General features: G+C 38.7%; 1 protein-coding gene across 24 annotated transcripts in view; it reads left to right on the plus strand.

Moving 5' to 3' along the window:
* Window positions 1–27,397, plus strand: part of FNDC3B (fibronectin type III domain containing 3B) — a 366,392-nt gene that overhangs the window by 254,194 nt on the left and 84,801 nt on the right. For all 24 annotated transcript variants that reach the window (XM_058295312.2, XM_058295320.2, XM_058295311.2 and 21 more), the window contains 3 exons: window positions 6,333–6,391; window positions 16,412–16,563; window positions 18,862–18,921. In XM_058295312.2, the coding sequence (XP_058151295.1) occupies window positions 6,333–6,391; window positions 16,412–16,563; window positions 18,862–18,921 (271 nt within the window). The remainder of the gene's footprint in view (window positions 1–6,332; window positions 6,392–16,411; window positions 16,564–18,861; window positions 18,922–27,397) is intronic.

Raw genomic sequence — 27,397 nt, forward strand, 5'->3', positions numbered from 1 at the left:
CTAGCTTGTTATTATTGTTTTTCTTTTTCAAAAGTATTTATTTCTGTTAATTTAGTTCTTATTGATTGTTTGCTATTGGCTTTAAGCCTCTTGTCACAGAAATGGGCATTATCAGTAGCTGTGTTTTTTTCATACCCCCAGTTTATTGTATATGATCTGTTAAAGCAAATAGCTAAGTCAGCTCCTTGGGAAATCTGAGAAAGCATGTTTTGCTATGACAGGCATTCTGCACATGAACCTTTTGGATGAGAACTAGACAGAAGGTTTACAGAGAATTAATACTGATGTCATTCCATTGGAACGAAGGGGTGTTTACAACCATAAATACATTCTATAGCTAGCAGCTAAGTGGTTGTATTTCTTTTCTAAGAAGGAAAAAATGTGAACCAAACTGAAAAAGTAAATGTGTTTACAACAGGGGATTTTTAAATTAGTTTAGGCCTCACAGTTATTCGAACAGTGAACTTAGAGTTCTTTTAGGAGCACATGAAAATGGAAAGTTTAAATTTCACATGACACATCTTCTATGTATGTATGTGGTCCTTTTACCTTCCTTCCGTCTTCCCTCCCTCCCTCCCCTCCCTTCCTTTTTCTTTTTTTTTTTTTTTTCTTTCTTTTTCTTTCTTTCCTCTATGTACCTTTATTTTAGCCTTCCATTTGATAAAAATGATTTATTTTCTTGGTAGGAGATTTGCTTTTGGAGGTCAAGAAAGACTTGAGTTGCTGACCTGAGCTTCCCCTTTCTACTTTTTGGCATCTTCAAATAGGCTGTTACTTCATTTGGGGCATTTTTAAACCAGAGGTTCCCATCTTAACTCCTCTTCAAGAAATTTTCCACTCTTCCATCCCCAGATGTGCCTGTGTCTGCAAAACAAAATGCCCCTTCTCTACTTGACTTTTGGGGCACTGTCTGAGAGTGCCCTGATTCCATTTTAAATGACGAGCACAATCTTACCTGTAGGCAAGAGGCCTTCCAGTGCTCAAAGTAGTAATGTAAAAGGTAGGTCCTCACATTCACCTACTGCAGCCATGGTCACAAACAAGATGTAAGCAGGGAGAACAGTGGTTTGAATCTGTTTGCTTATCTCATGGCAGTTTGAATGAGAGAGAGAAATTCATAGTTGACCTATATACAACATTTGCCTCTTGATTCATTTGCTTGCTGCAAACCAGAGGAATGAAGGCAGCCCTGATAGTAAAGAAGGAGAAACTTGTCCCACGACCTTGCACCAGAACCTTGCATTTTTTCCCTCTTCTAGGACAATCTCTTGTTCATTTGGCACACACCAAGTTCTTATGGGGGAATAAAAACAAGCAAGACATTGTTTTCTTTTTAACTTAAAATAGAAATAAATATGCTAAAGGAAAATCTCCAGTCTTATTTTGTTTGTTAATTTTTGTGAGGGGATTAGCTATTTTTTCCTTTTCTCCTCTAACCCACAATGTGGTGATGTGTGCGTGTGTAAATGTGTGTAAGTATGTGTAAGAGGGAAGGGGGAGAGATTGAGAGAGTATGCACATGAGCAAGCAGAAACTTGATCCAAGCTCTGAAATATACTCTGAGTACAGCTGGGCTAGGAAGCTGTTATATAGAAAAGGTGATAATTCATAGGCTACCTGAGGCACAGTTAAATCTTTCTTAGGGAGAGGTAGACCATGGTCTGAGTTAACTCCGTACTTAAGGTAGTAGAATTGTGAATTCTGACTTTTTCATACCAGAGTAGTAGCTTTCATACCAGAGTTTATTTTATATGTGGTAACTGTTACTTTCGCTCAGTTAAATAGATATTTTCACTCTTCCTTGTGCAATTGTGTGCCTGGGATTTATTTACTTTTTTCTCTTGGTCTGTGGAAGCACAAATGGAAAAACATTAAATAAATGTTGTGTAAATGCATTTTTCTCTTCTTTTTTCATATTCACAATGTAAAACCTTGAAAGAAAGAATTTTGGTCTAGCTTTGAGACCCCCATTCTCCTGCTGTAGTAAGGTAGTGACCAGATAGAATATGATGGCAATTGTCCTGGCAATACCGCCCCTTCTCCCTCCCCCCCCCCCAATGGCCTGCCCCTTATTTCTGATCATCTCAGAATCCTTTGTTCATTTGACTCTATTCATGGTCCACTATTGCTTGGGCTTCCTTTTCTCTTCTCAGATCCAAAGACATTTTTTCTATTTATTTGACCAGTGAAAGTAAAAAAATACTCTCTCATGGCTTCCATGGGACTTAGAGGATCTCTGCTGCTGCCTTTGCTTTCTTCATGCCCCTTCAGTGCAAACTCCTCCCCTCCCCCTTGACATTCTGTTCTTCTCTCTGCACATCCTCTCCCTCCTGACCCCCAGAACATGTTAATTTGTCATGGTACAATCAAAGGTTTTACCCTTTTGGGGACCAAATAGAAACCATCTTGCAGCCTGCTGCACAGCGTACTGCACTTGTGGCCCTGGGAAAATCACATCTCTCTGAGTCTCTGTTTCCTCATTTGTTCATTCAACAAAACAAAACACCTGTATTTACTAACGTCTTGTGACATGCCAGGTTCTGTGCCCAGCACTGGAGAAGAAAACTGTGATGAGCAACAGCGGTCTCTGGCCATTCACCCCGAGAAATGGAGCAGGAATGTCCATTTTGCAAGGGATGTTGTAAAATTTAGCAAAGGCCATAGATGTTAAGTGCATCGACCTGCATGTATCACATAGTACTCAGAAGATATCAGCTGTAATTGTGATCAAAGTCAAACAGACAGGGAAAGTCCTGACCTCTCTTTGGAAGGTGTTTTGTTGTTGCTTGTTTTTGTTTTTTTGTTTTTAGTTTTAAATCTCAGTCAGGACCTTTCTTGTGTATTTCTGGCTGTTAATGCCCTCCCCCCCTCCCCCATTCATTTTTTGTTTTGAACATCTTTTTTTCCCTTCTAATCGAGCCTGCTGTACCAATTTTCCTTTTTATGTCAAAAGCATTACCATTTCTTCTCTTGTCCGTGTTGAAAGCTGGGGTGTAGGGGTTGTGGGGAGTCACTTTTTTGTGTGGGGCAGGGCATCCTTTTTTATTCTCCTTTACTCTCCTTTTTTTCATGCTCTATCTCTAGTCCATAATCCTGAGAATTCTCCCTTGGCAGACCTCTTCAGTTCTTCCTTTCTTTCTTTGGTGTAGAGCTAATCATCCCTGTTTAGTCTCAACCTTTATTACCTCCAGGATTGGGTCTGGTTTATTGCTCTTCTAAGACACTGTACCTTTCAGCCATGGCAGAGGGAAACAGTGAACTCCTTCAACTAGTTATTTGAAATTTTGAGTATTTGAAACCGTAGGGTCCTTCAAACTCTAGAATAATCAGTGATTGAAAACATTTTGTCTTTAATAGTGACACCAGTTCATTTATTTTGATGGTGCTTATGTTACTACAATTAAGTTCTGCAATACACAGTGTTTGTGGTTTACTATAATAAGGCCTTCCAAAAAATGTGAGGGTATTTACACTTTTGGCTTATGTGTATAAGTCTTTATCTTAACATGACTACGTGATTATAGATGAGCTTTGGTTTTTTGAATGCTGGTTTCTTTTAGTTGTATAATAGTTTTTAAAAATATGCTGTTGCCACATATCCTTTTATCCCCAGTTCATTTGTTTTTCTCACCAAAATAAAGGTATACATGTTCTGCTAAGCAGGGTGAAGGGAAAAAATGAAGAACTAGTCTTTTATAAGTTTAAGGTGGTGCCAACTAGATGTTTTTGTTATTGCTTATATAGACTTTGTTCATTTATTAAACAAATATCTAATTGAGCTCTAAATTTACCAGAAACTGTGCACTGAATGATGAGCATGTTTTACTACAGGGGTCAGCACACTATAGCTTGCTGTACAGCCTATTTTTGTATGATCCACAAACGAAGGTGGTTTTATATTTTTAAAGGATTATAAAAGCAAAGTAAAGAAAAAGAAAGAAGGGTATATGACAGATCTGTGAGACCTGCTAAATTTAATACTTACTATCTGGTTCTTTACAGGAAAAATTTGCCTACTCCTGGCCCATATTATCTCTACCTTCCTGAAACTTACATTTTAGTAGGCAAAAATTACTTTTCAGATTCTGATAATTGAGGAATGAAATAAATAGGGTGTAAGAGTGACTGGCCTGAGACTGGAACAAGCAGTAGGGAGTTGGGACAGAATTCTCTGAAGAGGAGACAGTGAGTGAGCAGCCATGTGAAGGGCTGGCCTGACTGACTCTCTCACCCTCTAGTTCTACCTCCTGCTTCATCTCTGAATGCCTTCGTACCCACAGAACTCAGCTAGATGTTTGTTCCTTTAGGAAGTCTTCTTAACCGCCCTCTTTGGACAGCCTCTACCATATCACCTATCAAACACTACTATATCTGCCTATTTGCTTTCACCATCTGCACCCCACTCCCCATACACATGAATTATCTTGAGTATAAGAACCTATATCTTGATAATTGTGTCTCTAACATTTAGCTCATAAACTGGGTTGAACAGTTAAATGAATCTGTAACCTCAATATTGGATTCTATAAGCAGGCTCTAGAAAGCAGATTCTGAAGTATAAATCCTATTATTTATCTTTTTTTGTGTGCTCATCTTTCCTACCCCAACTTCTCTGCTCCCTGCACTTTCCCCCTCATTTCTAAAATGGAATTCTTTTTAAAGATTTATTTACTTATTTATATCCCTCCTCTCCCCTCCTTCCCTGGTTGTCTGTTCTCTGTGTCTATTTGCTGCATTGTCTTCTTTGTCCGCTTCTGTTGTAGTCAGCGGCACGGGAATCTGTGTTTGTTTCTGTTGCGTCATCTTGTGTCAGCTCTCCGTGTGCGCAGCACCATTCCTGGGCAGGCTGCACTTTCTTTCACGCTGGGCGGCTCTCCTTACGGGGCACAGTCCTTGTGCGTGGGGCTTCCCTACATGGGGACACCCCTACATGGCAGGGCACTCCTTGCGCGCATCAGCACTGCACATGGGCCAGCTCCACACAGGGCAAGGAGGCCCGGGGTTTGAACCGCGGATCTCCCATGTGGTAGACAGACGCCCTAACCACTGGGCCAAGTCTGCTTCCCTAAAATGGAATTCTTGCCCCACCCCACCCCCACAAAAACTTGCCCATTTCCCCATCTTATTAAAAGGCACTATCACCCGTCCAGCTGATCAAGCCAAAAACTAGGAATTATCCTTGATTGTTATCATTTCCTCTGCCTTGCCTATTATAGCCAATCCATCAGCACTTATACTTCCAAAACTACTGAAATCAGTCTGTTCTCACCATCTTTAGCCCAGGTTGACTTTACTCTTCACCTGGACCTCTGTAGCAGCTTACTGACTGGTCTTTTTGCTTCCACTTATATCCAGTATTCACAGACGCCGAACAGATTTTTTCAAATATCATGTCAATTATTCTACTTCAGAGCTTTGGTGTCTGCCTGTCAGACTTAAAATAAAAATTTAAGTCTGTGCTTTGGCCTCAAAGCCCTGCATGAACTAGCCACTAACTGTCCCTTTGACTTCATCTCTCTCTCAATATTCAGCTTCCATCAGCACTGGTCTCCCCCACTCCCTTTTAGGACCTTTTATTCCTAAACCAGCCATTGCCTGGCTCCTTCTTATCGTTTAGGTCTCATTCATGCAGAATGATCTGCCTTGACTCTCCTACCTGAAGTCATTTTTTATCATCCAATTATTCTTTATAACATTTTGTTTATATTCTCTACATAGCAGTTTACTTACTTTTCAGTTGGCATATGGTCTGTCTCCTCCTCTAAAATATTAATTCAGAGAGACTAAAGAGCCTTACCTGTCTTATTTACCACAGTATCCTTAACACCTAGAAGGTGCCTGGCATATCATACGCACTCAGTAAGTATTTGTTGAGTAAATGGACAAGTGAATGGTACTTTTGACTTTTGGAATCCAATTTTTAATTAGCTTTTTGTACTTTTGTAGTCTTTTCTTATTAAACTGTAAGGTCCTTGAGAGCACTGACTGTGTGTACAGTCCCTTCCCTGCAGAGTCTAGCACAGTATGTTAAATGTTTCTCTAATTAAATGTTTCTTTGATTAAATTAAGTGGAAGCCAGTGTTAATCTAGTCAACATTGTTGATAGTTACTCTATATAGTGGCAAGTTAGCACCACCACCTAGAGTGAAACCTCTACTCCAAAGACATCCCCATTACTAAAGTTCATCATGTTTGTGGTATCAAAAGTTCATGGTAACATACAACTGACTTAATGATAGCCCCAGTTTAAAAGCCTTGGGGAAGGAACTTGATGACCTGTTTACCTTATAATGGCATTAACTGTTTTTCCTTTTTTCTCTTTTACTGTGCAGAGTATGAGTTGGAAGTAAAGAGGGTACAAGACATTCTTTCAGGAATAGAGAAACCACAGGTATGTCTTCTGGATTTCTCAAGATAAAAAACATTTTCTTAAATATTTCAAATGTGCTTTTCTTTCACCATACGGTAGGTAAGCAAAAGAGCCCCTTCCCATTGCAGATTATTCATAAACTGTGAAATACAGTGTTTGATTATTAGTGGAGCATGAAAATATGGAACAGAAGTCTTCTGTTTAGTTATTACCCCCTGAAATGTCTGCTTTATTTAGATATCCTGAATGCAATTAGATTTTCTTCTAACTTATAAGGATGTAATGTTTTTTTTTCTTTCTCCAGTCTACAGAGCACTTTTCTTTCAGTAATTTCCTTTTCCTTGTTTAAACATAATAATAATAACTTTTGAGAACCTCAGTAATTCCAAGTATCTTCCAAGTAAATTTCAAAAAGATGCTTAAATATTAGCTGAGTAAAATAAGTCCAGAATATTTGGTGCAATAGCAAGAAAAAATTGGTGGTAGAGGTGATACTCTGAGGTTTTAAGTTTGATTTTGCCAGGTATTTTGAAATTTAAATGAAGAATTCAAAATGTCATTTCAGCCTTTCATGTGTAATAGGAGAGCCAAAGTTCTTTGGAGTGTTTCCTAGCTGAATGGAAAAACTTGATTCTGTTTCAAATACTGAGGTTTTTTGACAGAAGAATCCAGTCATGCCAGAAGGCACATAGTTGAGTTTGACTAAACCTAAACGCGTGAGATGTGTTGGAGGAAGGGCATAAAAGGGCACTTGTGGAGGAGGAGGGCATTGGTGTTGGGTTGGGAAGTCTGTTCTTATCTGGTAAAGAACAGGTTGCCATTGAGGCTTTTTGAGGAACGAAGTTATATAATCAGAGCTGTGCTTTCAGGATGATCAAATAGTTGGCCAATGACTTGGAATGAAAGAAGGTGGAATCTGTTACTGTAGTTCTGGTGAGAGGCTATGAAAGCCAGAATTTGGGCAGTGGGTGGTGACATTAGATGTGGCAAGGAGGGGCTAGATTTTAGACTCCTTTCTAGAGATAAATCAGTAAGACACAATATCCTGTTGATATCAAGTGTCATGAATAACCAGGCTTTCTGGTTGAGATGCCTCCCAGACGTCTGCCCTGCTTCCTGGCCATGACCATCAAGTGAGATCTTCATGGCACTATGGCACTTACTCAGAATTGCTGATTCTACTCTGGTTCCAATGTGCTCTGCATCTTCTTCTGCTATTATTTTTAATATTTTACTGCCTTTTCCTGTTTCTGTGTCTTTCCAGTAATCTTTGAGGTCCTCTAGAATAGGTTTGTATACATGTCCTTTTGTATTTTCAGTATCATTCTTGGTTTGTTTTACTATCAAGGCATCCAGATAGATAAATACAATGAGGAGTTGCAATGTCTTGTAGATCACTGCTGTGGAGGAAGAGGGAACAAGAGACTGATTGGGAGGGCATATGCAAAGAAATGATAGTCAAAGTTGTAGGTGTGGATGACAGCTTGTGGAGGGTAGTAGGGATGTAGAGGGAGAAATTAGTAAAAGCTTGAAGGCAGAATTGCAGAAAAGCTACATTTGTAATGCAGCAGGAGGAAGAAAAATCACAGGGAAAACAGAAGAGCCACAATCAGAGAGAGAAGACAGAGTAACAGGTTAGTTCATTGTCCTAGAAGTAGTCAAAAAACTTCATATTCATGTCATGTATTTGTATACATAGTGTTTTTCTTCAGTTGTTCCCAATCACTTCTCTACCACATATGGGACTTTAACACAATAATAGCAATATTTAGATGCATTGGTCCTTTCCTTGATTTAGCATTTATTCAGCACTTAAATTTTCAAGACATTGTTTTTAGAGCAATCAGGCAGATAGGCTTTTATATAAGTAATCATGTAAGGTGTAATACGGTAAGATATTGTCGTAGAGGATTGTTTAGTCACAGAAGCAGATGGTTGTTGGCTCTATCCAGCCCAGCCCTGGCCAGGTACGTCTCTCCCCACCGTAGAGAGTTGGATTTTCAGAGCTCGGTGCCTTTAGTCTCTCGAATCACATAGACAGCTCTCCTTGGCGTCATCTAGTACCCACCCAGAAGCTTTTTAGAATGGCCAACAGAGGGGAAATGTGTGGTGCAGGTTGACAAGTACTGTCTAACCCACCAGAGTGTTAAGTTTCTCATTATGAATTAATTAGCAGTCTGATTTTATGTATCTGATTCTGTAAGTCTCATAGTTCATGCTAATATTCCTGACCAACTAGACTGAGTGTCCAGGTCTGCGTGGGGTAGGGCCAGACCCGATGAATTCAGTCCGTTAAATGGCACCTGGTAGGTACTTGTCTGGGGGCCCAGCCAGCTGATCTGGGCACCATCCTTTCTCATTTCCATTCTCCTAACTTCTAAAATCGTTTTAGAGCAGGGGTTTCTAAGAAGGGGTCAATGAGCTTGAATTTAAATTAAAAACAAAACAAAACAAACCTCATGTGGGGACATGTTGGTGCAGGTGTGATATATTTCTTAAATGATACACAGTTTAGCGTGGACTTAGTAAGGGATCCGTAGTTTTCATCTGACTGGCAAAGTAGTGTGTAGAACATAAAAGGTTAAGAACCCATGTTTTTTAGTGTAAGAAATTCATTCAAAAGATAGTATTTCCATATCAGCATGGTTTAGCCGGGTATAGATGTAGTGAGTAGCACTAGGGATTTTCCTTGTTCCTATAAAGCTAGAGTTGTCAAATTCTGCTGTATAATCAACATGTAATCTAGAACTGCAAAAGACAGACAAAAACATTGAGGAGATGAATAGAGACAACAGTCTGAAGTAGTAACAAACTCCAGAGTAAGTAAAGAGCTATAGGTCGGTACATATTTGTAGCTGAGGCTCTTTTTAACATTGAGACTTGGACTTGCCAAAATATTACATCCTACTTTTCAAACAATTCGGTGAAAATCACTCGATCTGAAGTGGCCATCTTTGGACATAGTTGCTCCATCATAAGTGGGTGGGTTATTGGTGCTCCAGTTCTGGGGCAGTGGGTGGCAGCATATACAGGTCGCCTGGCCAAGGACATATCAGACAAGTGAGTTTTTATGAAGGCCATGCTCCTTCATATCTCCTACTCTTGCACATCATTGAAACAACGTCCCTTTTTGTCTACTTGTATTAATTGCTTATTGCTGCTGTAATAAATTATCACAAACTTAGTGGCTTACAACTGCACAAATTTATTATCTTACCTTTCTGGAGGTCAGAAAGCCAAAATGGATCTCATTGGGCTAAAACCAAGCCTTTCTGGAGGCTCTGGTAGAGAAATTGTTTCCATGCTTGTTCCGCCTTTTAGAGACTGCCCATATTCCTTGGCTCATGACTTCCTCCCCCATCTTCAAAGCCAGGAGTGTAGCCCCTTCAAATTTCCCTCTGACTCTTCTTCAGTCATCACCTTTCCTCCTCTGACTGCCTCTCCTGCCTCCCTCTTTCACTTACAAAGACCCTTGTGATTACATTGGGCCCACCTAGATGATCTAGGATAGTTTCCCCATCTTAGGATCCTTTATCACATCTGCAAAGTCCCTTCGGAGGAGACATATTCATAGGTTCCAGGGATTAGGATGTGTTCTTTGGAGGGCCATTCTTCTGCCCACCACACTACCTCTTGCCCTTCAAATAGCCCTTATCTGCCTGGTGACAATCCACTCATCCTTCCAGCCTGGTTAGTTGTTTAGTTGTTTACATTAGGTCTCCCTTCTCTCTGCTACTAGAATGGAAATTCTTACTCATTGTTGTATCTTATTTACCTTTCTACTCCTAATTCCTAGCACTGTGCTTGGCACATAGTGGACCCTTAACAAATGTTTGGTGAATAACCATGTGGCAGCTAGGTTCTGGGCACGTGGGGCAAATGCCTGAAGGCTGGCTAGCATCAGACAGTGAGGTGCAGCCAACACTTGAAATTCCAGAGCAGCAGGCGCAAGCAGGAGCAGGAAGCGGGGACCCTGTGCTTCACAACCTGGTCCTCCTGGGTTGGGAGACTAGCCTGGCCACTGACTGGCTCTGTGACCTTGGATAAGTTACATACCCTCCCTTAGTCTCAGTTTCCTAATCTGTAAAAGGTAGGATAAGAAATACCACTTGGAACTGTCTGAGAAGTGAATAATTTTGAAGAATACTTGGAATGGAATATTTCTCTCTAGTTAGTAGCTTATCATTAAACAAATATGAAACTCCCTGCTATACTCTGAAATGGGAAGGAAGATTGTCAGGACACTTTTCAGGGAAAGAAGCAGAGTTGCAGGAAGTTGGGCACACAATTATAAAAATTGTTATTGTTCTTAAAACCTTTATTCTTTCAGCCATATGGTAACACCTCTAAATGAAAGGTTTATATTTTTCTTTGAGATTTTGCAGATCATTTGTTTTAGGTGTAAAACCAATATTTGAACTTATGTATTCTAGTTTTCTCTCTGGTACTTTAGGCATGGTGAATGGAGCAAGTTGTTTTATTTTTCAATGACCCAGATACTGTAGCAGCCTTAATTCCTATGTAGTCACCAGCCAGATCCCTCCTCTTGTGTGTTAATCTCCTCTGGTGGTGGTGCTGGAGGATGCAGTCTCATACATAGTGGTGAGCTGTTCATTTTCAGGGGGTAGATAAATGGGACCTGGAGTCATGGTTCTGAATTGTTTCTATTGCTAATGTTTAATTTATAGAAACCATGGATTAGTCAGTTCTAGAAGTGAGTAAACTGACCTGAGGGAAGCACTGTCCCTGTAAGAAGCAGTTTTTTGAAAGACTAACAGTAATATAACTGGGAACAGTTATGAGGATATTAGCACTTTGACAGTTATAAGAGTGAAATTCCTAGTTTGTGAAATCCCTAGATTTGAGTATCCATTTTCTTTGAATTATGATCTCTTTGACCTTTGTTTGTTTGTTTTGCTTTGTGGTATTATTTCTCATGATGGTACTTGCAAAGTGAAGCTAATATTTCTATAGTACAATAAAATTCCTTAAGGTACTTCTTAATTAGCACAATAGACCTCCCGCACAGTTGTATCTACAAAAACCAGACTGAATTTAGGAGCTACTAATGTACAATGAAATATTTGTTTGCTTGTTTGTTTATTTGAGAATTTGAAGGTTTATAGAAAAATCTTGCAGAAAATACATAGCTCCCAATACCCAGCCCATCACCCCCTACAGTTAGTTTTCCCTGTTATTAACACTTTGCATTAGTGTGGTACTTTTGTTGCAATTGACGAAACAATGTTGTTATAATAATACTAGTAACTATAGTCCACTGTTTACACTGAGATTCACTGTGTTATGTAGTCCTGTGGCTTTTTAAACACTTTTATTCTATTAACATATATACAAACTTAAAATTTACCCTTTAACCACATTCACATATAAAATTCACTAGTGTTAACTACATTCATGTTATCGGAGTCAGCATCTAAGTTCTTGGCTTCGTTGCGGGAAAGAATTCAAGGATGAACCCCAAATTAATCAGGCAGGCAGAGAATTTATTGGGGGGTAAATCAAGAGAACAAAAGTACACCCTCAGAGTTGAGGGGTGGGTATTCTCAGGGGAGAGAAATGCAAGTTCTTGCCCTGGGATCCCTTCTTTTTTTGGGTATAGGACTCCAGGGTCTGTGTTTGAGCAAGGACTAGGGGCTTTAGGGGTGTGGGGCTTGCTCTCCGGTGGTGACTGGCTTCTGGCTGCTGTCCATGACCTCTGCATGGCATGTTGATCGGCAATGATTAGCCTCTGGTCACTGTCCATGAGTCGTGAGGTAACCTGAAAGCTAGGTGGTGGGCGGTGGTGGTGCCCCTCTCGCCCGTTTCCTCCTTGCTGGCTGCCGTTTGATAGTGCAGGCTTTGGGTGTGTGCTGTGAGCTGCAGGGTGTGTGCTGATAGCTAGCTGCCCCTTCCTAACTTGCCGGTGTGACTCAGCAGGCTAATGTTAGTCAGCAGGCCAGGTGCATTTGTGTTTTCCGCCCCCTTCCTCCTCAGGTGCCTGTTCTACCCTGCCTCATTCACAGTGTTGTGCTACCATCACCACCATCCATTACCGAAACTTTTCTATCACCCCAAACAGAAACTCTGTACCAATTAAGCATTAACTCCTCATTCCCCATTCTCATCCTAGCCCCTGCCAAACTATATTCTAGTTTCTGAGTATGAATTTATTTATTCTAATTATTTCTTATCAGTGAGATCATACAATATTTGTCCTTTAATTTCTGGCTTATTTCATTCAACATGATATCTTCAAGGTTCATCCGTGTTGCCCTATATATCAGAACTTCATTCCTTTTTATAGCTGAATAATATTCCATTGTATTTACATAGCACATTTTAAAAATACATTTATTGATATGCACGTGGGCTGCTTCCATCTTGGCAATGGAGAATGCTGCTAAAAGCATTGGTTTATTGAGATCTGCTCAAGTCCCTGTTTTCAATTCTTTGGGGTTTATACCTGGAAATGTGGTTGCCAGATCATATAGTAATTCAATCATATACTTAACTTACTGAGGAAACACCTGTTTTCCACAGTATTTGTACCATTTTACATCCCCACCAATAAACTAGTGTTCCTATTTCCCCATGACCTCTCAAATATTTATTTTCCTTTTTTTCTTTAAATAGTAGCCATTCTAGTGGATATGAAACGGACAAATAATTATTTTTCAGTACAAGGGGAACAATTTAATAACTGTGAGAACAAAATGGTACTTCTGATCCAAATAATGACTATCACTTACATATAATATATACTGAAAATGAAGATGTTAAAATTTTACAAAGTACTATTAAAACACAGGGATGAATAGTAAAGAAGGTTCCAAGGAGAAAGAGAGCTAGGGATTATATGTCATATAGCTGCAAAATAATGCACTTTTTATCATTTCCCGAAATGTACACACACACATTCATTCTGTTGGGATTTTTTTTTTCGGGTATCGGGGCTGGGGACTGAACCTGGGACTTCATATGTGGGGATCCAGTATTCAGCCACTGAGCCACACCAGCTTCCCTACACATGCTGTTATTTAAGAACTGTTATCAATTTGGAATCCAGAGGGGACTTGCTATTTAATAAACACATAGGCAAGAATGATTTCTAATCAGTATGTAATCATTTAGATGTAGATAGTGGCATATATGGCTTTACAAGTCCTTCAAGGTGCTTGAAAGCAGTTTTAAGTGTAAATAATTTAACTTATAAGAGTAACTTACACAGCAGGACCTTTCATATCACTAGTTCTGAAACAAATATCAGATTAGATCTTGTCTGATAATTTTGTAATTAGAAGTCATCAGTTTCATCAGTTTCATCACATTGCAAAATGAGATTGACTTCTAGTTTTGATGGGTTAATTAAACATAAAGTGGGGGGGGGGAGCAGGCAACAGCTATTTTGCATGTGATTAACCGAGCCCCATTGCAGGTCAGTGGTCACTGCTGGTGAGAGGTTTCCCTCAGAGAGAGAAACCTGCAGTGTGATGATCACTCTGAAGTAGGCTTGAACCCAGCAGGAGTCCTGCAGTGGGAGTTCTGAATTTCTCATTGAGGTGTCATCTCCCAGGGCACTGGGAGTAAATGAGTCTAGTGTTGAGGATTCACCTTTACCTTCACACTCTTGAAAGGCAAGATGTAATGTCCTGGAGTCACCCTCAAAATGGAAGTGAGTTCCAAGTTCTGACTGAGACAAAGCACTCTTCCTGTCAGGATTGAGTGCTTGAAAAGAATCCTGACCTCTTAGAGTCAGTAAAAGGAGGGAGATGGGGCACAGAAGAGGGATTTGGTCCCAGTACTATGGTAACAATCTAGGTAGCAGATTGTTTAGCTCTAGGAAAGAATTTGCAGAAATTGCTCTCCTTTGAAAATGATGCTGAGTTCTCAAAAGTGAGTTTCTGATAAACTGGCATATCAGAAGAATACATTTGTGCAGATATCTGAGTTCAGATGACAATTTGCCTTCTTAAAATTGGCCCAGGGAATCCAGAGAAAATATGAATATGATTTTAGTTGATGCTTCCAGTGTTCTCCATCACTGTTCAGTTATGTAATAATTTAGCAAATCCTGAAGGAAAAAGTCCTCTCAGCTGATGAAAAAAGGTATAGTTTAAAGGGGATGTGAATTTACGGATACTTGTTCAGTATCAAAAGTGCTAGCATTCAAGCTATTTTGTGCCGTTGTATTACTTCATAGTATTGCTCCTAGCATCAGTGTTATTACATACTGTGATTTTGAAATTGTGCAGAGCAACCATTTATCACTTCAGTTGAATGTTTTGCAATAGCTAATCAGCCTCCTTTTTAATTACACTCAACTCATTGTAACAAAATATCTCCTATTAAGTGAAAAAAATCACATGTAATATCCAATACCTCAGGATTAATCAATAGAGTGTGTTGAAATTAAGCAAATACATTGGTATACAGGATAAAAAGCTACCTTAAAGTCTAGCCAGGGAAACAGCACACAAATAACCAAGTAATGCACAGTATAGCAAAATAAGTGTCAAATATAGTTACCAACAAAATGTTATTGGAGCACAGAAAGAAACAGAGATTGATTCTAAACCAGGGGTCTGGAAGGACAGCATAGAGACCTTTCCTGGCTTGGTCTTAGGCCACCCTTGGTCCTGCTCAGGGTGTCAGTACCTCTGTCTCTTCTCCTCAGGTAGGCACTCACTGAGGGCAGACATGACATCATAATCATCTTTGGGGCCATAGCCCTTCACGGGGCGAGGTTGATGATTAAATGAATGAACAAAGGCACCATATAAACTGGTCTAAAAGAAGTTTGTTAAGCCAAGAAAGAGGAAAAGTCAGAAGCTAAATCAGAGAAGCATGACAGGTTGGCATGGTAAAGGGGTGGCCACAGAGACATGGCTTGGGCATGTGGAGGGATACAGTGGAAGAGGAGCTGCTACTCTGGTAGAGTTTGATTCTGTGCCTCCTCAGACTTTATGAAAATGAATGTAATGCTATTCTGTTGTCTGTTGTGTTGCCTGTTTCAGAAATTCAGATTATCTTATTCCTTTTGGTTTTTATATTATATTCAACAACAATAGTAAACAGCAGCTCTTCACAGGTGACTATGACTTGGCCCTGGTCTTTAGGGAGTCCCAAGTCCAGTGCGAAGGTAGACAAATGAAGTCTTTAGAGCAGGGGTTCTTGACCTTTTTTTGTTCCACGGGCCCCTTTGCCAATCAGGTGAAAACCATGGACCCCTTACTAAGTCCACGCTACACTGTGTATTATTTAATAAATTTATCACACCCACACCAACACGTCCTCACAAGAATGGTGTATTTTTGAATTTTCAATTCAAGTTCATGGACCCTAAGAACCCCTTGATTTAGAGGCTAAACCAAGCTCTGCTTTTGTCTTTTTGGTTTAGCCTCTGCATAAAACTTCATTTGAACAAAAGATTCTGAATCTTAAACCAGCAAAAGATCACACAAAAACAGGACTTACGGGAGGCAAAACATCTCCATCTCCCACACGTTTCTGCCTCATACCAGCTGGTCTTTGGCTCTAATTCCCCGCCTGTTAGGCTCTTCTAGGAACCTGCGGGACTCCAAGGAGCATTGCCAGAAAGCTATTTGCTTCAAAGGTTGATTTGATTGATATCAACCAAGGCTGGGAGGTGACCAGAAAGTACCTGAGGCTATGGCTCCTTTGACATGTGATGACATCATGTAGATCACGGAACTCTCACGTTCAACTTTTTATCACTGAAAAAAAATCCTAGCATGACTACTTATTTCATTTTCTGGAGGGCTGAATGTGAATTGCACTGGACTTAGATGAAAATTTCATCCTGAAGGCAGTGTTGCAAGACCTGTATTTTGGACATCAGGACTTTGACTAGAGAGCACCATACAGGATATCATCCTTTATTAAAATTATTTACCTTGGATTAACTCTAAGCCTGTCTTATGCCACATATATATATAATTACAAAAATGTAATTTGAGGAAATAGTGTCTGAACCACGTGAAATGGACTTGAACACTTTTGTCCCATGTTTTTCTTCCTCAGGTTTCTAATATTCAGGCGAGAGCAGTTGTGCTGTCCTGGTCTCCCCCAGTTGGACTCTCATGTGGACCCCACAGTGGTCTTTCCTTCCCCTACAGTTATGAGGTTGCCTTATCAGACAAAGGACGAGATGGAAAATACAAGATAATTTACAGGTAGCAGATGTTTCCATGTGCTTTTCTTTGCTGCTAAGCTGTGAGGTTGGAGTTGTTAAGGAAAATAGAAAACAGTGACAAAATTTTAAAGCCCTTTCAAATTTTCATTTAAATAGTTCATTTAAAGAATTAGTAATAATCTTAACATCAAAGCTTAATTTTTTCCAGTGGAACTATGAAGCAAAAATGAGCATTATAGAGCTCTTTGGTATTGGTGAAATACATGACTTGATTATGTTAGCTTGTCAGCTAATTTTTTTTTTATTAATGTCTATCAAAAAAGTGATTATGACTTGTAATTTTTAGCTATATGAGGCAATAGTAAGATATTACTTAACTTTTAAATCTAGACCTTTTACTGCTTTTTAAAAAAATTCTACAGGATGTTTTTCCATTTTACCCTACTTCTTTTATCCTCCACAATAGTTTTCCAACCTGAATAAAGATTAGAACATTTCATCCCAGGGCTTTCTTAAATGATCAAAAAGTTTAACGCACAGAATGAGGGATTAGCCTCCAAATAGCCCCTTCTCTTTTATGGACTCCCGGATATTAACTATCCAAATGATTTATAGCCATGTTCAAACTGTGATAAAAATTTTAGAGTCAAATGTTTTTCCTTTGTAAATGACACTGCTCAGATTTGCAAATCGGGGAGTCAAAAAGCCTTTTTTGCTTTAATTACTTGTTAGACCGCCCTGTGAGTAACCCCCTAAATGACTACCCCAGCCCAGGGTAATGTGGTTACACAAGCCCCCTTCCCCGACCCTGCCTAAGCATCTCTCCTGCCTCCCTGCTGCATTGGCATTGCAGACCTTCTATCTCCCCATCCCATTGCTATTCTGTACCTTGCTCCAGGGTCGTACCTTCTCCCTGACAGAGGAAGGCAGCCCTTTTGCTGCCCTCTGTTCCTCTTGCTACTGTACTGTTGCTGTTGGGTCTTCCCTAATTCCAGAGGGAATCTCCTCAGGGTCTCCAGCACCCACCCTTGCTCTCCTCCAGTCTAACCTCCATACTTTGGAAACCTAAGCCAGGCCATGTCACTCGCCTACAGCGAGCGCTCCAGGATTCCCCATGTGCTTGATCCCAGCTCGTTTCTCTGGCTCCCAACTATTGGGCTCTATTTCGAAATATGAGACTTGAAAGAGACCTTAAAGAAATACAGAGAGCCACTTCCCCCACCGCTGCCAAGAAACAAATAGACTCTGTGAATGCAGAATGTACAGTGGTGGCACCGGCTCTATCATGGGTTGGAGCCTCAGGTGTCAGAAGGGTAACATAAGTGAGAAAAGTGGGAAGGTTGAGAGGGAGTGAAAGGAGAGCTCCTGCCTCCATCTGAAGGGAGCAGCCACCATTCTGTGTAAATAGGTTGTTGCCATGAGGGAAGGTAGGCCCAGAACAGCTGATTCTTTGGAATTTTCAAGAGGTAGTGAAAATTCAAACAGTTAAGTAAACCTTCCTGATATTTAGGTAGTTGAGAAAACTCAGAAGTTTTTGAAAACACCGTGCAGGTCAAACAACAGGACTGCAGGTAAAGTGTGGATGTATGCCTCCAGTTTACCGCTTTTTCTTTTTTAACTTTTTATTTGGAAATAATCTCAAGCTTATAAAATTTTGCAAAACTTAATTCTAGGGTCAGATACTGCTTTTTAACTATCACATCTCTTTAGTCTTTCTTTAATTGGGAACATTTCTACAGCCTTTCTTTGTCTTCTATGACACTGACATTTTTGATGAATATAGTCAAACACACACATCCTCCCACCTATTAAACAGCTTTAAAGAAACATTCCTTGTTTTGTGTTTGTTATTTCCTCACCGTTAGGTTGAGGTTCAGTTACAACTCTTGATTTTATAGCTGTCAAGTGCTTTGGTATGTGAGGAAAGTAGATTGAGAGTACATCAAGAGATAGTTGAGGTAATTGGGCTTCCTGCCAAGGTAAGTCTTAGAGCTACCCTTGATTGATAGCTGTAGTTATTTGCATTTACTTGCTGTTTTAAGAAATGATAAGATTTCACCCCTATAGCGAGAAAGCATTAAATTGCTTGCCTTTTGAAATATTATCAGTACTTTAACCTTGCTATTTTCTAGATCTATGATATCATCCTTAAAAGGAATCTAGTTTTCTCATCCTAAAAACAATAATGCCTAATGAGAAAGTTTATTTCTAGTTTACAGTGGAGTCAGACATAATAGTTCTTGAATCATTGATGATACATGACTTTGAGTTCCAAAACCAAAACCTATATTACTTTTGAAACTGGTATCATTAACCAATGAATGATTTTTCTTTGCAGTGGAGAAGAATTAGAATGTAACCTGAAAGATCTTAGACCAGCAACCGATTATCATGTGAGGTGAGTTAGGCATATGAGAGCTGGACTTTATAAGAGAATCCCAGTTGCTACCGTAATAAGTCATGTACCCGCTTTTAAAAGTTTTTTGTTAATGGCACTTGCCTACCTGAAAGTTATAGTACCATAGCTCATTGGCCATTCGTTAGTGTTCTGCACTCTAGAGCATAGTGATTGGGGGTACCTGGAAGTCCTTCTCGTAATAGGAGAATAAGTCTTACACTGAAAAGAATTTTAAAATGTAGTTTTTGTTTTATATGATTCCTAACATCTATTTGACTGAATAGTTTAATATATAATATTTTCTTTCTATAAAACAAATGATTTTCTACCAAGGGTTTGTGAGTTGTTCTTATAAATTGTATGTATAAACTCTTGGTTCAGCCCAAATAACTAAGTAAGCCTTTCCGATGTTGCAAGAACACATTTCAACTTTTAAAATCAGTAGGTTTTGAAATAAGGCACATTTTGCAATCATCAAATTATCTCTGACACAAGTTAACCCAATTTGGGAAAACAGTGGACCCATGTAGTATGATATATAGTCTGAAATCTGTGATTTTCTAGAATTGCTCTGGAAGGCAACACTAACCTTAGGAAGAGACCTAGCCAACCAAAGACCTATAAGGGGAGAAGTATTACCTAAGCTTTTACAGAGCACATCTGAGTATTTAATTCATTGGTTAGTTATTTACATTCATGCTTTAATTTCAAATTGGTGGGTCTCATAACATTTTACTGCATTTATTTATTAAATTTTATTTTAATTTTTAAGTCTACCATAAAATGTAATTTTATTTAATAGGATATACAATAGGTTCTCTCTGCTTTCTTCGGTTATATATGTATGCATAAAGACTGTGTCGTAAAATTGCAAGCTTCAGTTGCACCTTCTTTATTTTACCTTCCAAAGGTTAATTCACATCACATGTTCTCTTGTGATAGGTTGGGGACAGGGTAGTCTGTTAAGAAGAACATGTATTAACTAATACAAAGCTTGGATTCTAGGCCTGGTTCTATTAAGGACTGGCTACTTTATTTCACTTTGGTCAAGTCATGTAGAATCCCTGTGCCACAATTTTCTCAGTAAAAAAAGATAGGAGAACAAGGATTACTTGAGGTTATTTCATCTTAGTAGATGCACAAGTGTTTAAAGTTAAGTTTAAAGCAATGTGTATAAGAGCAAGATACTATTTTGTATTCAGTCATAAAATACCCCACCGCCCAAATATTTTTTAAAATTCTTTTGTAACCGTCTCTTTCTGTTTAAATCAAAACTGAGATTTTGAGTCAGTTGGCTGAACTTTTCACATAACCTATACAAACAAAAAAAATTGTGTAATTTGTAAAGTTGAGATGATAAAATAAGCATTAAAACCATTCTTCAAAATGGTTGATTTAACAAATAAATAGGGAGCCATGTGTTTATCCATTGTAACAGTTTATTGTTATTGTTTTATTAAAGGTTTTTTTTGTTAATTTCCTGCTCATGTATGTGCTTATGCTGTCCTTAAGAAATTTGAACTCCATAAAGAGTCTGCCCTTGATTTACCATTCTGACTGTTCCTCCCCCCTCTTTTTTAACTCCTCTTACAAAAGGGGAAAATTATTAGAGGGGATTGTATTAGTCAGCCAAAGGGGTGCTGATGCACAGTACCAGAAATTGGTTGGTTCTTTAAAGGGTATTTATTTGAGGTAGGAGCTTGCAGATACCAGGCCTTAAAGCACAAGTTATTTCCCTCACCAAAGTCTATATTCACGTGTTGAAGCAAGATGACTGCCAACGCTTGCGAGGGTTTAGGCTTTCTGGGTTCCTCCTTGCTCAGCTCCTCTGTTTTTTCCGCAAGGTCAGCTATAGACTATCAGGCAAACAGCTCTGTCTCTCTCCCGGGGAATCCAGGTTGAGACCAGCATCAAACTCTAACATCAGAACTCCAATATTAAGAACCCTTAACTCTGTCCTTTGTCATGCCTTTTATCTGTGAGTCCCTACCCACCAAAGGGGTGGGGACTCAACACCCTACTGGCACAAGAGGTTTACATAATTAGTCAAGTAAACCTGTGACTCCAGTATAATCTAATATGCCCAGAGGAAAACATCAGTTTACAAACATAATCGAATATTTCTTTTTGAAACTCATCAATAATATCAAACAGCTCCAGGGATTGTTTTAAAACACCTTGCTCATCGACTCTTTTTGCTGACATGTCTTATGAACATCTCGAACTTCCAGTCAGGTAAAAGGAATAGTTAATGGATTCCACAAAAAAGAATAGAAGGGGGAGATAGATGGTGGCCACCTAGAGGCCTTGGACCCAACTTTTCCACTGACAAGTTTGGGATCCCACACATAAGATATAGATGGTGCACATGTGACACCACTCATATAGCCTGTGGAACCACCAGAGAGATTCAAAATTTGTCTCCTTGACCATAGCCTGTTTTAGTTTTTTAAGAAATTCTCTTTCTCCTAATAAAAAATGTGTATGGTTCAAATTTTATTCTTTTGCCCTGCCTTGTCCACAGTCAATATAGATCTTACATTTTCTTTCCTTATAGAGTCTTCGATTTTTCAAACTAGAAAAGAATTTTAACACTTCATGCTCTCTTTAATTACATTTTCCTTCTGCCTTGAATTGCTTTGGAAAGGCTGCTTGGTATGTAGCTTGGAATTTGGAATTTGGAGTTAAGGCTCTCTCTGCTTAGACAAGTCATTTGAACCTCTTTGACCTTGATTTCTCATTTGAAAATGAGGATAATGATACCAGCCTCAAAAAGATGGTATGAGACCAAAACAGAAGATAGGTGTGCAGATCTATTATAAACTTGCACAGCATTGTATGTGTTATTATTGTTTGCTTTTATCTGTTTTTCCACATGCTGAAAATGAAAGTAAGGCCTTCTTGAAGAACCTGTTGTTTAACCATACCACTCACTCTTTTATTGGGATAGGGATATATTATGCTAGGCACTGAAAAAGAAGGAGCAAAATCTCTTTTTATGATGTGATTCAGTTAATATTCTCAAAGTCTTAGTTCAAGGAACAATAAGATATCACATATAGTTTCTTCAAGTATAGTTTTAAACTGTCATGTATAGAGGATCAAAAGGCTATGTGGAAATTATTTCCTCACTAAATTTCCATAATAGTAGCTATAAAAGGACTCCGTTATTACACAGGAGCAAAATGAGCATTTCTATTTATTGTCATTATTATACTAATTTAGAAAGTGTTGCCCTGTCAGAAGTCTGCAGAGCCAGTGGTGAAACCTGAGGGTTTTTTTCTCAGCATACAAGATACGTTTTCATTCTAGAATTTAATGTTGTGCATTAGTCTGTATTCAAATTACTTTAAATAGACTATCCTGAAGTCTCATCAAAGGCTTTTCCTCTTCTGTTTCTTGTTGCTTCTGATTTTGCTGTTCTGATTCCATTCCATTCACATAGATTGTTTGATATCTTTAGTGCTTTTCTTCAATCATGCCCCCCTCCCCCATTTTAATATTTTTATTTTGGCAATCAGATATATAAACCTTGTTTTACAGTCTCTTGGTCATGGAATCCTGTCATTGTAACTGCATGGTACTTGGCCTCAGTTATTAGGCAAGAATGACTCTCAGGTCTCACAGTTACCATACAGTAATTGGGAATAATTTATTAAGAGACCATTAGCATGCTTTAGATGGTGCCACAGGTCTTGTGCCCATGGCTATTTATATTGGCACCTACTGTACCATTTAGGCCAAATTCCTCATAGAAAATTGTAACCTGAGACAGATCAGGTTTAAAAATTTTTTTTCTTACTGTTTGCTAAGAAATTTTTGTGTGTTACTGCCACATCATTTTTTTTCCCCTAATGGTGATTGAGGAAAAGAATATTCCTTTATAATGTTTACATTGGTCTTGGGTCATCAGATTTTTATTAAATCATCATTTTAAAATTTGTTATCCAGTTCTTATACAAATTCCTTCTTTTTTGATATATAAATTCTGTTGGTAGAATATTTAAAAGCAGTCATTTTATAATCAACAAAGTATATTCAGTGCTTTCATATAGGATTTTATATAAAGGCAGTAATAGAATATCTCTATCTTAAAAGGATGTGTGTGTGTGTGTGTTGGGGAATAAGGAGAAATGAGAAAAAGTCAATATCTAAATGAATTATTTTAAAAATATTTATACATAAACATTAGTGGTTTTTCTCTGCATTTTGTCCTTAAGTTTGCAAAGAAGTATGCACCTCTTGTAATTGGTAGTTTTATAATTAATAATGCCTTTGAAATACCCATTTTTACTATGGGAGTTGATAATTTATGTTTTTATCAATGATAGAAATCAGGAATATGAGTGATGGAATGGATAGCAATTTTAAGACAAATTTGTGGCAAGCAGTTGTCCAGTCATTGGCAAAAACAATTTGGAAAAGAAGTTGCCCAGAGATGATACCGTGTAATAACATTTCCCAGAAAAATTATGTGATGAAACATCCAAAAATAAAAGTTGACTAGCACTAGTCCAGGATTATGCAATAGGTATTATTGACCAGAAATTGTGGGTCCCAGGATTTAAGATGTGCTGGAGGAAATTGAAGGCATATTCCTGAAATTCTTGGAGCACTTGTTTTGTAAGCATTTACCCATTAGTTAAGCTGAAACAAATGTGAAAGCCCAACACAAGATATTGTTAGAGAAATACATCCTTTTTTCCTGGGATAAATGCAAAAGAATTGGAACTGTTTGCTGATTAATTTAACCCAAGAAAAGGCCCCTTCTCTACCCATCCTCCCATCATACCATGCTATTTAGGGAAAAACCTGTCACCATTGCATGAAATAAAATATTACAACATTATTTAAATTATAGCATCATTTCTAGAGGCCTTTTTTTTTTTTAATCTGGAAAGGTTATTGGTATCTGGTTACTATTCTTGCAATTAGTTGCTATCTATTACTGAAAAATGTTGTTAGACAGATGTAATGATGAGATACCTAGATATGGTGTCAATTTTTTTTCTTTTGTATTGTATGCAACTCATGATTCTGTATAAAATGACTCTTATTTCCCTGGCACACATAGTTTTACTGTGCATACTATTCATCCCTCATTTAAACAAACCATAACATTCTCCAAAATTAAGAAGAAAATGTTCGTAAGGACAACAACTCCATGTGTCCCATATAGCTTTCCATCCCCAAATGCCTCAAATTCTGACTTCTGCTGTGAGGTTCTTTCATGTTTATCCCCATGGTCATCCTCCCAACCTGGCTGCCAAGAGCCTCCATCACTCATATTTCTCTAGCCTAGGAGATATGGATTTCTGTTGAAAGAATCCCTTTAAAAAGAGGGGAAGCGGATGTAGCTCAACAGATAGAGCATCCACCTACCATGTAGGAGGTCCAAGGGTTCAATACCCGGGGCCTCCTGGCTCATGTCGGTGAGTTGGTCCACGTGCAGTGCTGCTGCATGCAAGGAGTACCTGCCCACGCAGGGATGCCGCTGTGTAAGGGTGCCCCCATGCAAGGAGTGGCACCTGCACAAAACCACAACCTGCCCAGGAGTGGTGCCACACACAGAGAGCTGACACAGCAAGATGACACAAGAAAAAGAGACACAGATCCCCAGTACTGCCTGATGAGATCCCCAGTCCACAGCAAATGGACACAGAGAGCAGCCAACGGGGGGAAGAGGGGGAAGGGGAGGGAAATAAATAAACCTTAAAAAAAAAAAAAAAAAAGAGACCTTGACTGAGTCCAAATTTACCTCTTCCCGGATAACTTACTGTAGTCTGCTAGTATTTTGCTGCATGTTCCTTGCTTCCTTTCCTCTGATCTTTTGTTCAAATGGGTTTTTGATGCCAACTGTTTTTGTGAACATCCAGGCCCTAGTGTGCCTGAATATTTGTAGGCGAATGTCCAGTGATTGCAAACTGAGAGATCTACCAGACTGAGGCATGAAACCTAAATCGATAAAGTGGGGTGGAGGAACGGCAGCTAATAAGAAATTCCACTGCTAAGGAGATGATTGGGAGTGGCGGGGCTTCTGCTGAACTGGACAGTGCCTGTCCATCTAGAGGGAGAGCTGCTTTCAGCTTTATTCACTTCTATCCATGCAGGAATTGCTGGCTCAGTGTTTTTAGAAGTTTTTTAAAATAGAAGCCAGAGGTTCACATTTCTATGAAACTCCCAGATTTTTTTCAGTGTTGGCTTAGTTTTTATTTCAGAAAATTTCAGATATATATAGTCAAAAGTAGACAGTAGTTTAATGAACTCACATGTACCCATCACCCAACTTACTAATATTTCCTTAATACTCTGCCTCCTCTGCCCCTGACCGTTTGGAATTAAAGTCGAAACTGTTTATTATTTCACCTGTAACCTAAAATACCATTATCACATGCCCATCAGAAACTTAATGAATCACTCCTTAATGTCTTAATATAATGATATGGATGTTCATATAATGTTAATATAATAAATGTATCCATTTCTTCAATTGGTCTAAAAATGAATGTTTTATTTCTTTTTCAGTTACTTCCTTATCATTGGAGTTCGAACATGATCTGAATAATCTGACTGGTTAACATCTCTTAAATTTCTTTTAATCTATAGGATTTCCCTCTCCTTTGATTTCCTTTTACAACTTTAGACTGAAATTGTTTCTATTTTTCCTGTAGAGTTTGCCACAGTCTGAATTTGGCTCACTGCATCCCTATTGCATTGCTAATATGTTCCCCTGTCCTCTGTGTTTCCTGTAAAGTGGTGAAGTAGCTTAATTAGATACAGCTTGAATTTTTCTAGCATGATTACTTTATAGGTAGTGGCATGGTCTTTCATTAGGAGTCCATAATGTCTGGTTGTCTCTTTTTGTGATGATCCTTGGGTATATTCGTTAGTTTGCAATAGGCTCTAATATTTAAAAACACTACATTCTTCCCCCCAAAATATCTTTGGTCCATTACAACCCCATGAGACATCAGTTAGCAAAATTCTTACATATCAAAAAAAGTTCAGGCTGGAGCCTTGCCTATGTCTGGAACATGCTGATTCATTTTAAGCAGCTTACTCCCAGTGAGCCCATCCTGACCCTAGAAATGATCTTGCCACATCTACCATTGCAGTTTTATATTGTCAGATGTCTACTTATAGTGAGTACAAAAGAGAGGACTTTATTAATTGGAGACTGGTTGGTGAGCATCCTAATGGGAAGCATTGTTTGTTTGAATCATATGTCTTCCAGTAAGGCAAATTGATCAAATGTAAAACATAAATATATACTTTACCCTTCAGGATGGAAACTAGACACTTATATTAGTACTTTTGATTTGCATGACCTCTAAATTTTATGTGATGGGCAGTTATCTTTTTTGAGGACAAAGGACTGCAAATCAGATATATCAGAAAGGCAAGAAACCAAAGTGGGTAAAGTGGGCTGAATGTAAAGCAGCTGATAAACAAACTCAATGCTGAAGAGACATTAGGGAGTGGTGGGGACTCTGGTGAACTGGACAGCACCTGTCCATATAAAGGGAGAGCTGCTGTCAGCTTTGTCCAGTTATTCCCTTGCAGGAATTTTTCATAATGTTATCTTTAGCTGTTGTTTTTTTCCATTGAGTGTAGTGAGGAAAAGTGGATTGTGTATGTGTAGAGAAGCATAAATGCAGGATGAGCAGGGGGAGCAGGCAATATAGTAATGTAATGGTTGGTACTCTGGAGCTGAATACTGTCGATCTGGCTTTCTAGTTGTGTGGCTTTCAGAGATTCACTTCATTTTTCCAAGTCTCAAATTTCCTTCTGTCTGAAATGGGGTAGTAAAACTTCCATCCCACATAGAGAGGGTCATTATAAAATTAAGGGCTTGATATTTATTTTACCAACTCTGTAAATAGCTTTACCTTTAGATCTTTTTGACATTTTTATTATTATTGTTAGTAGTATTAGAGCAGTTTTAGGTTTATAGAAAAATCATGCAGAAAGTAGTGAGTTCTTTGTTGTCTTTTTATAAAAGAATATGTCTTCTAATTTTTTTTTTCATACCCAATAAATGGAAGAGTAGAAAGAAGGATGCTAAAAATCAACACAATCCTATTTTATGCTATTACCGAGTGTGGTATTATAATGGGATGTTACATACTTTTCTTCATAGCTTCTCTGGAGAAATCAGGCACATACGTTCAACGTTGAGCCAAGCATTTCAATGTGCAGAATGAGTGTTTTTAATCTTGGCGTCATGTGTGAGGGTTAAATAATCGTATGAATCAACTGTACGTGATCATTATTTTTGTTGAATTAGTGAGAAATGGAGTTGGTACAAGCAAACATGTTCCTATGTGTGAGATGTCTATGTTTTTATTAACTGTGTGCAGCCTTATCAGTAGTTAAAAGGTGATCTCTACCCTGATAGTATTCTCTCTCCAGTCTGTGGACTCTCGTCTCCTCTTCTTGTGCCTTTTTATTCAGCTCTTATTTCTATTTTTCCAGA

The sequence above is a fragment of the Dasypus novemcinctus genome, chromosome 4 (genome assembly GCF_030445035.2).
Source record: "Dasypus novemcinctus isolate mDasNov1 chromosome 4, mDasNov1.1.hap2, whole genome shotgun sequence".
In the NCBI taxonomy this organism is placed as follows: domain Eukaryota; kingdom Metazoa; phylum Chordata; class Mammalia; order Cingulata; family Dasypodidae; genus Dasypus; species Dasypus novemcinctus.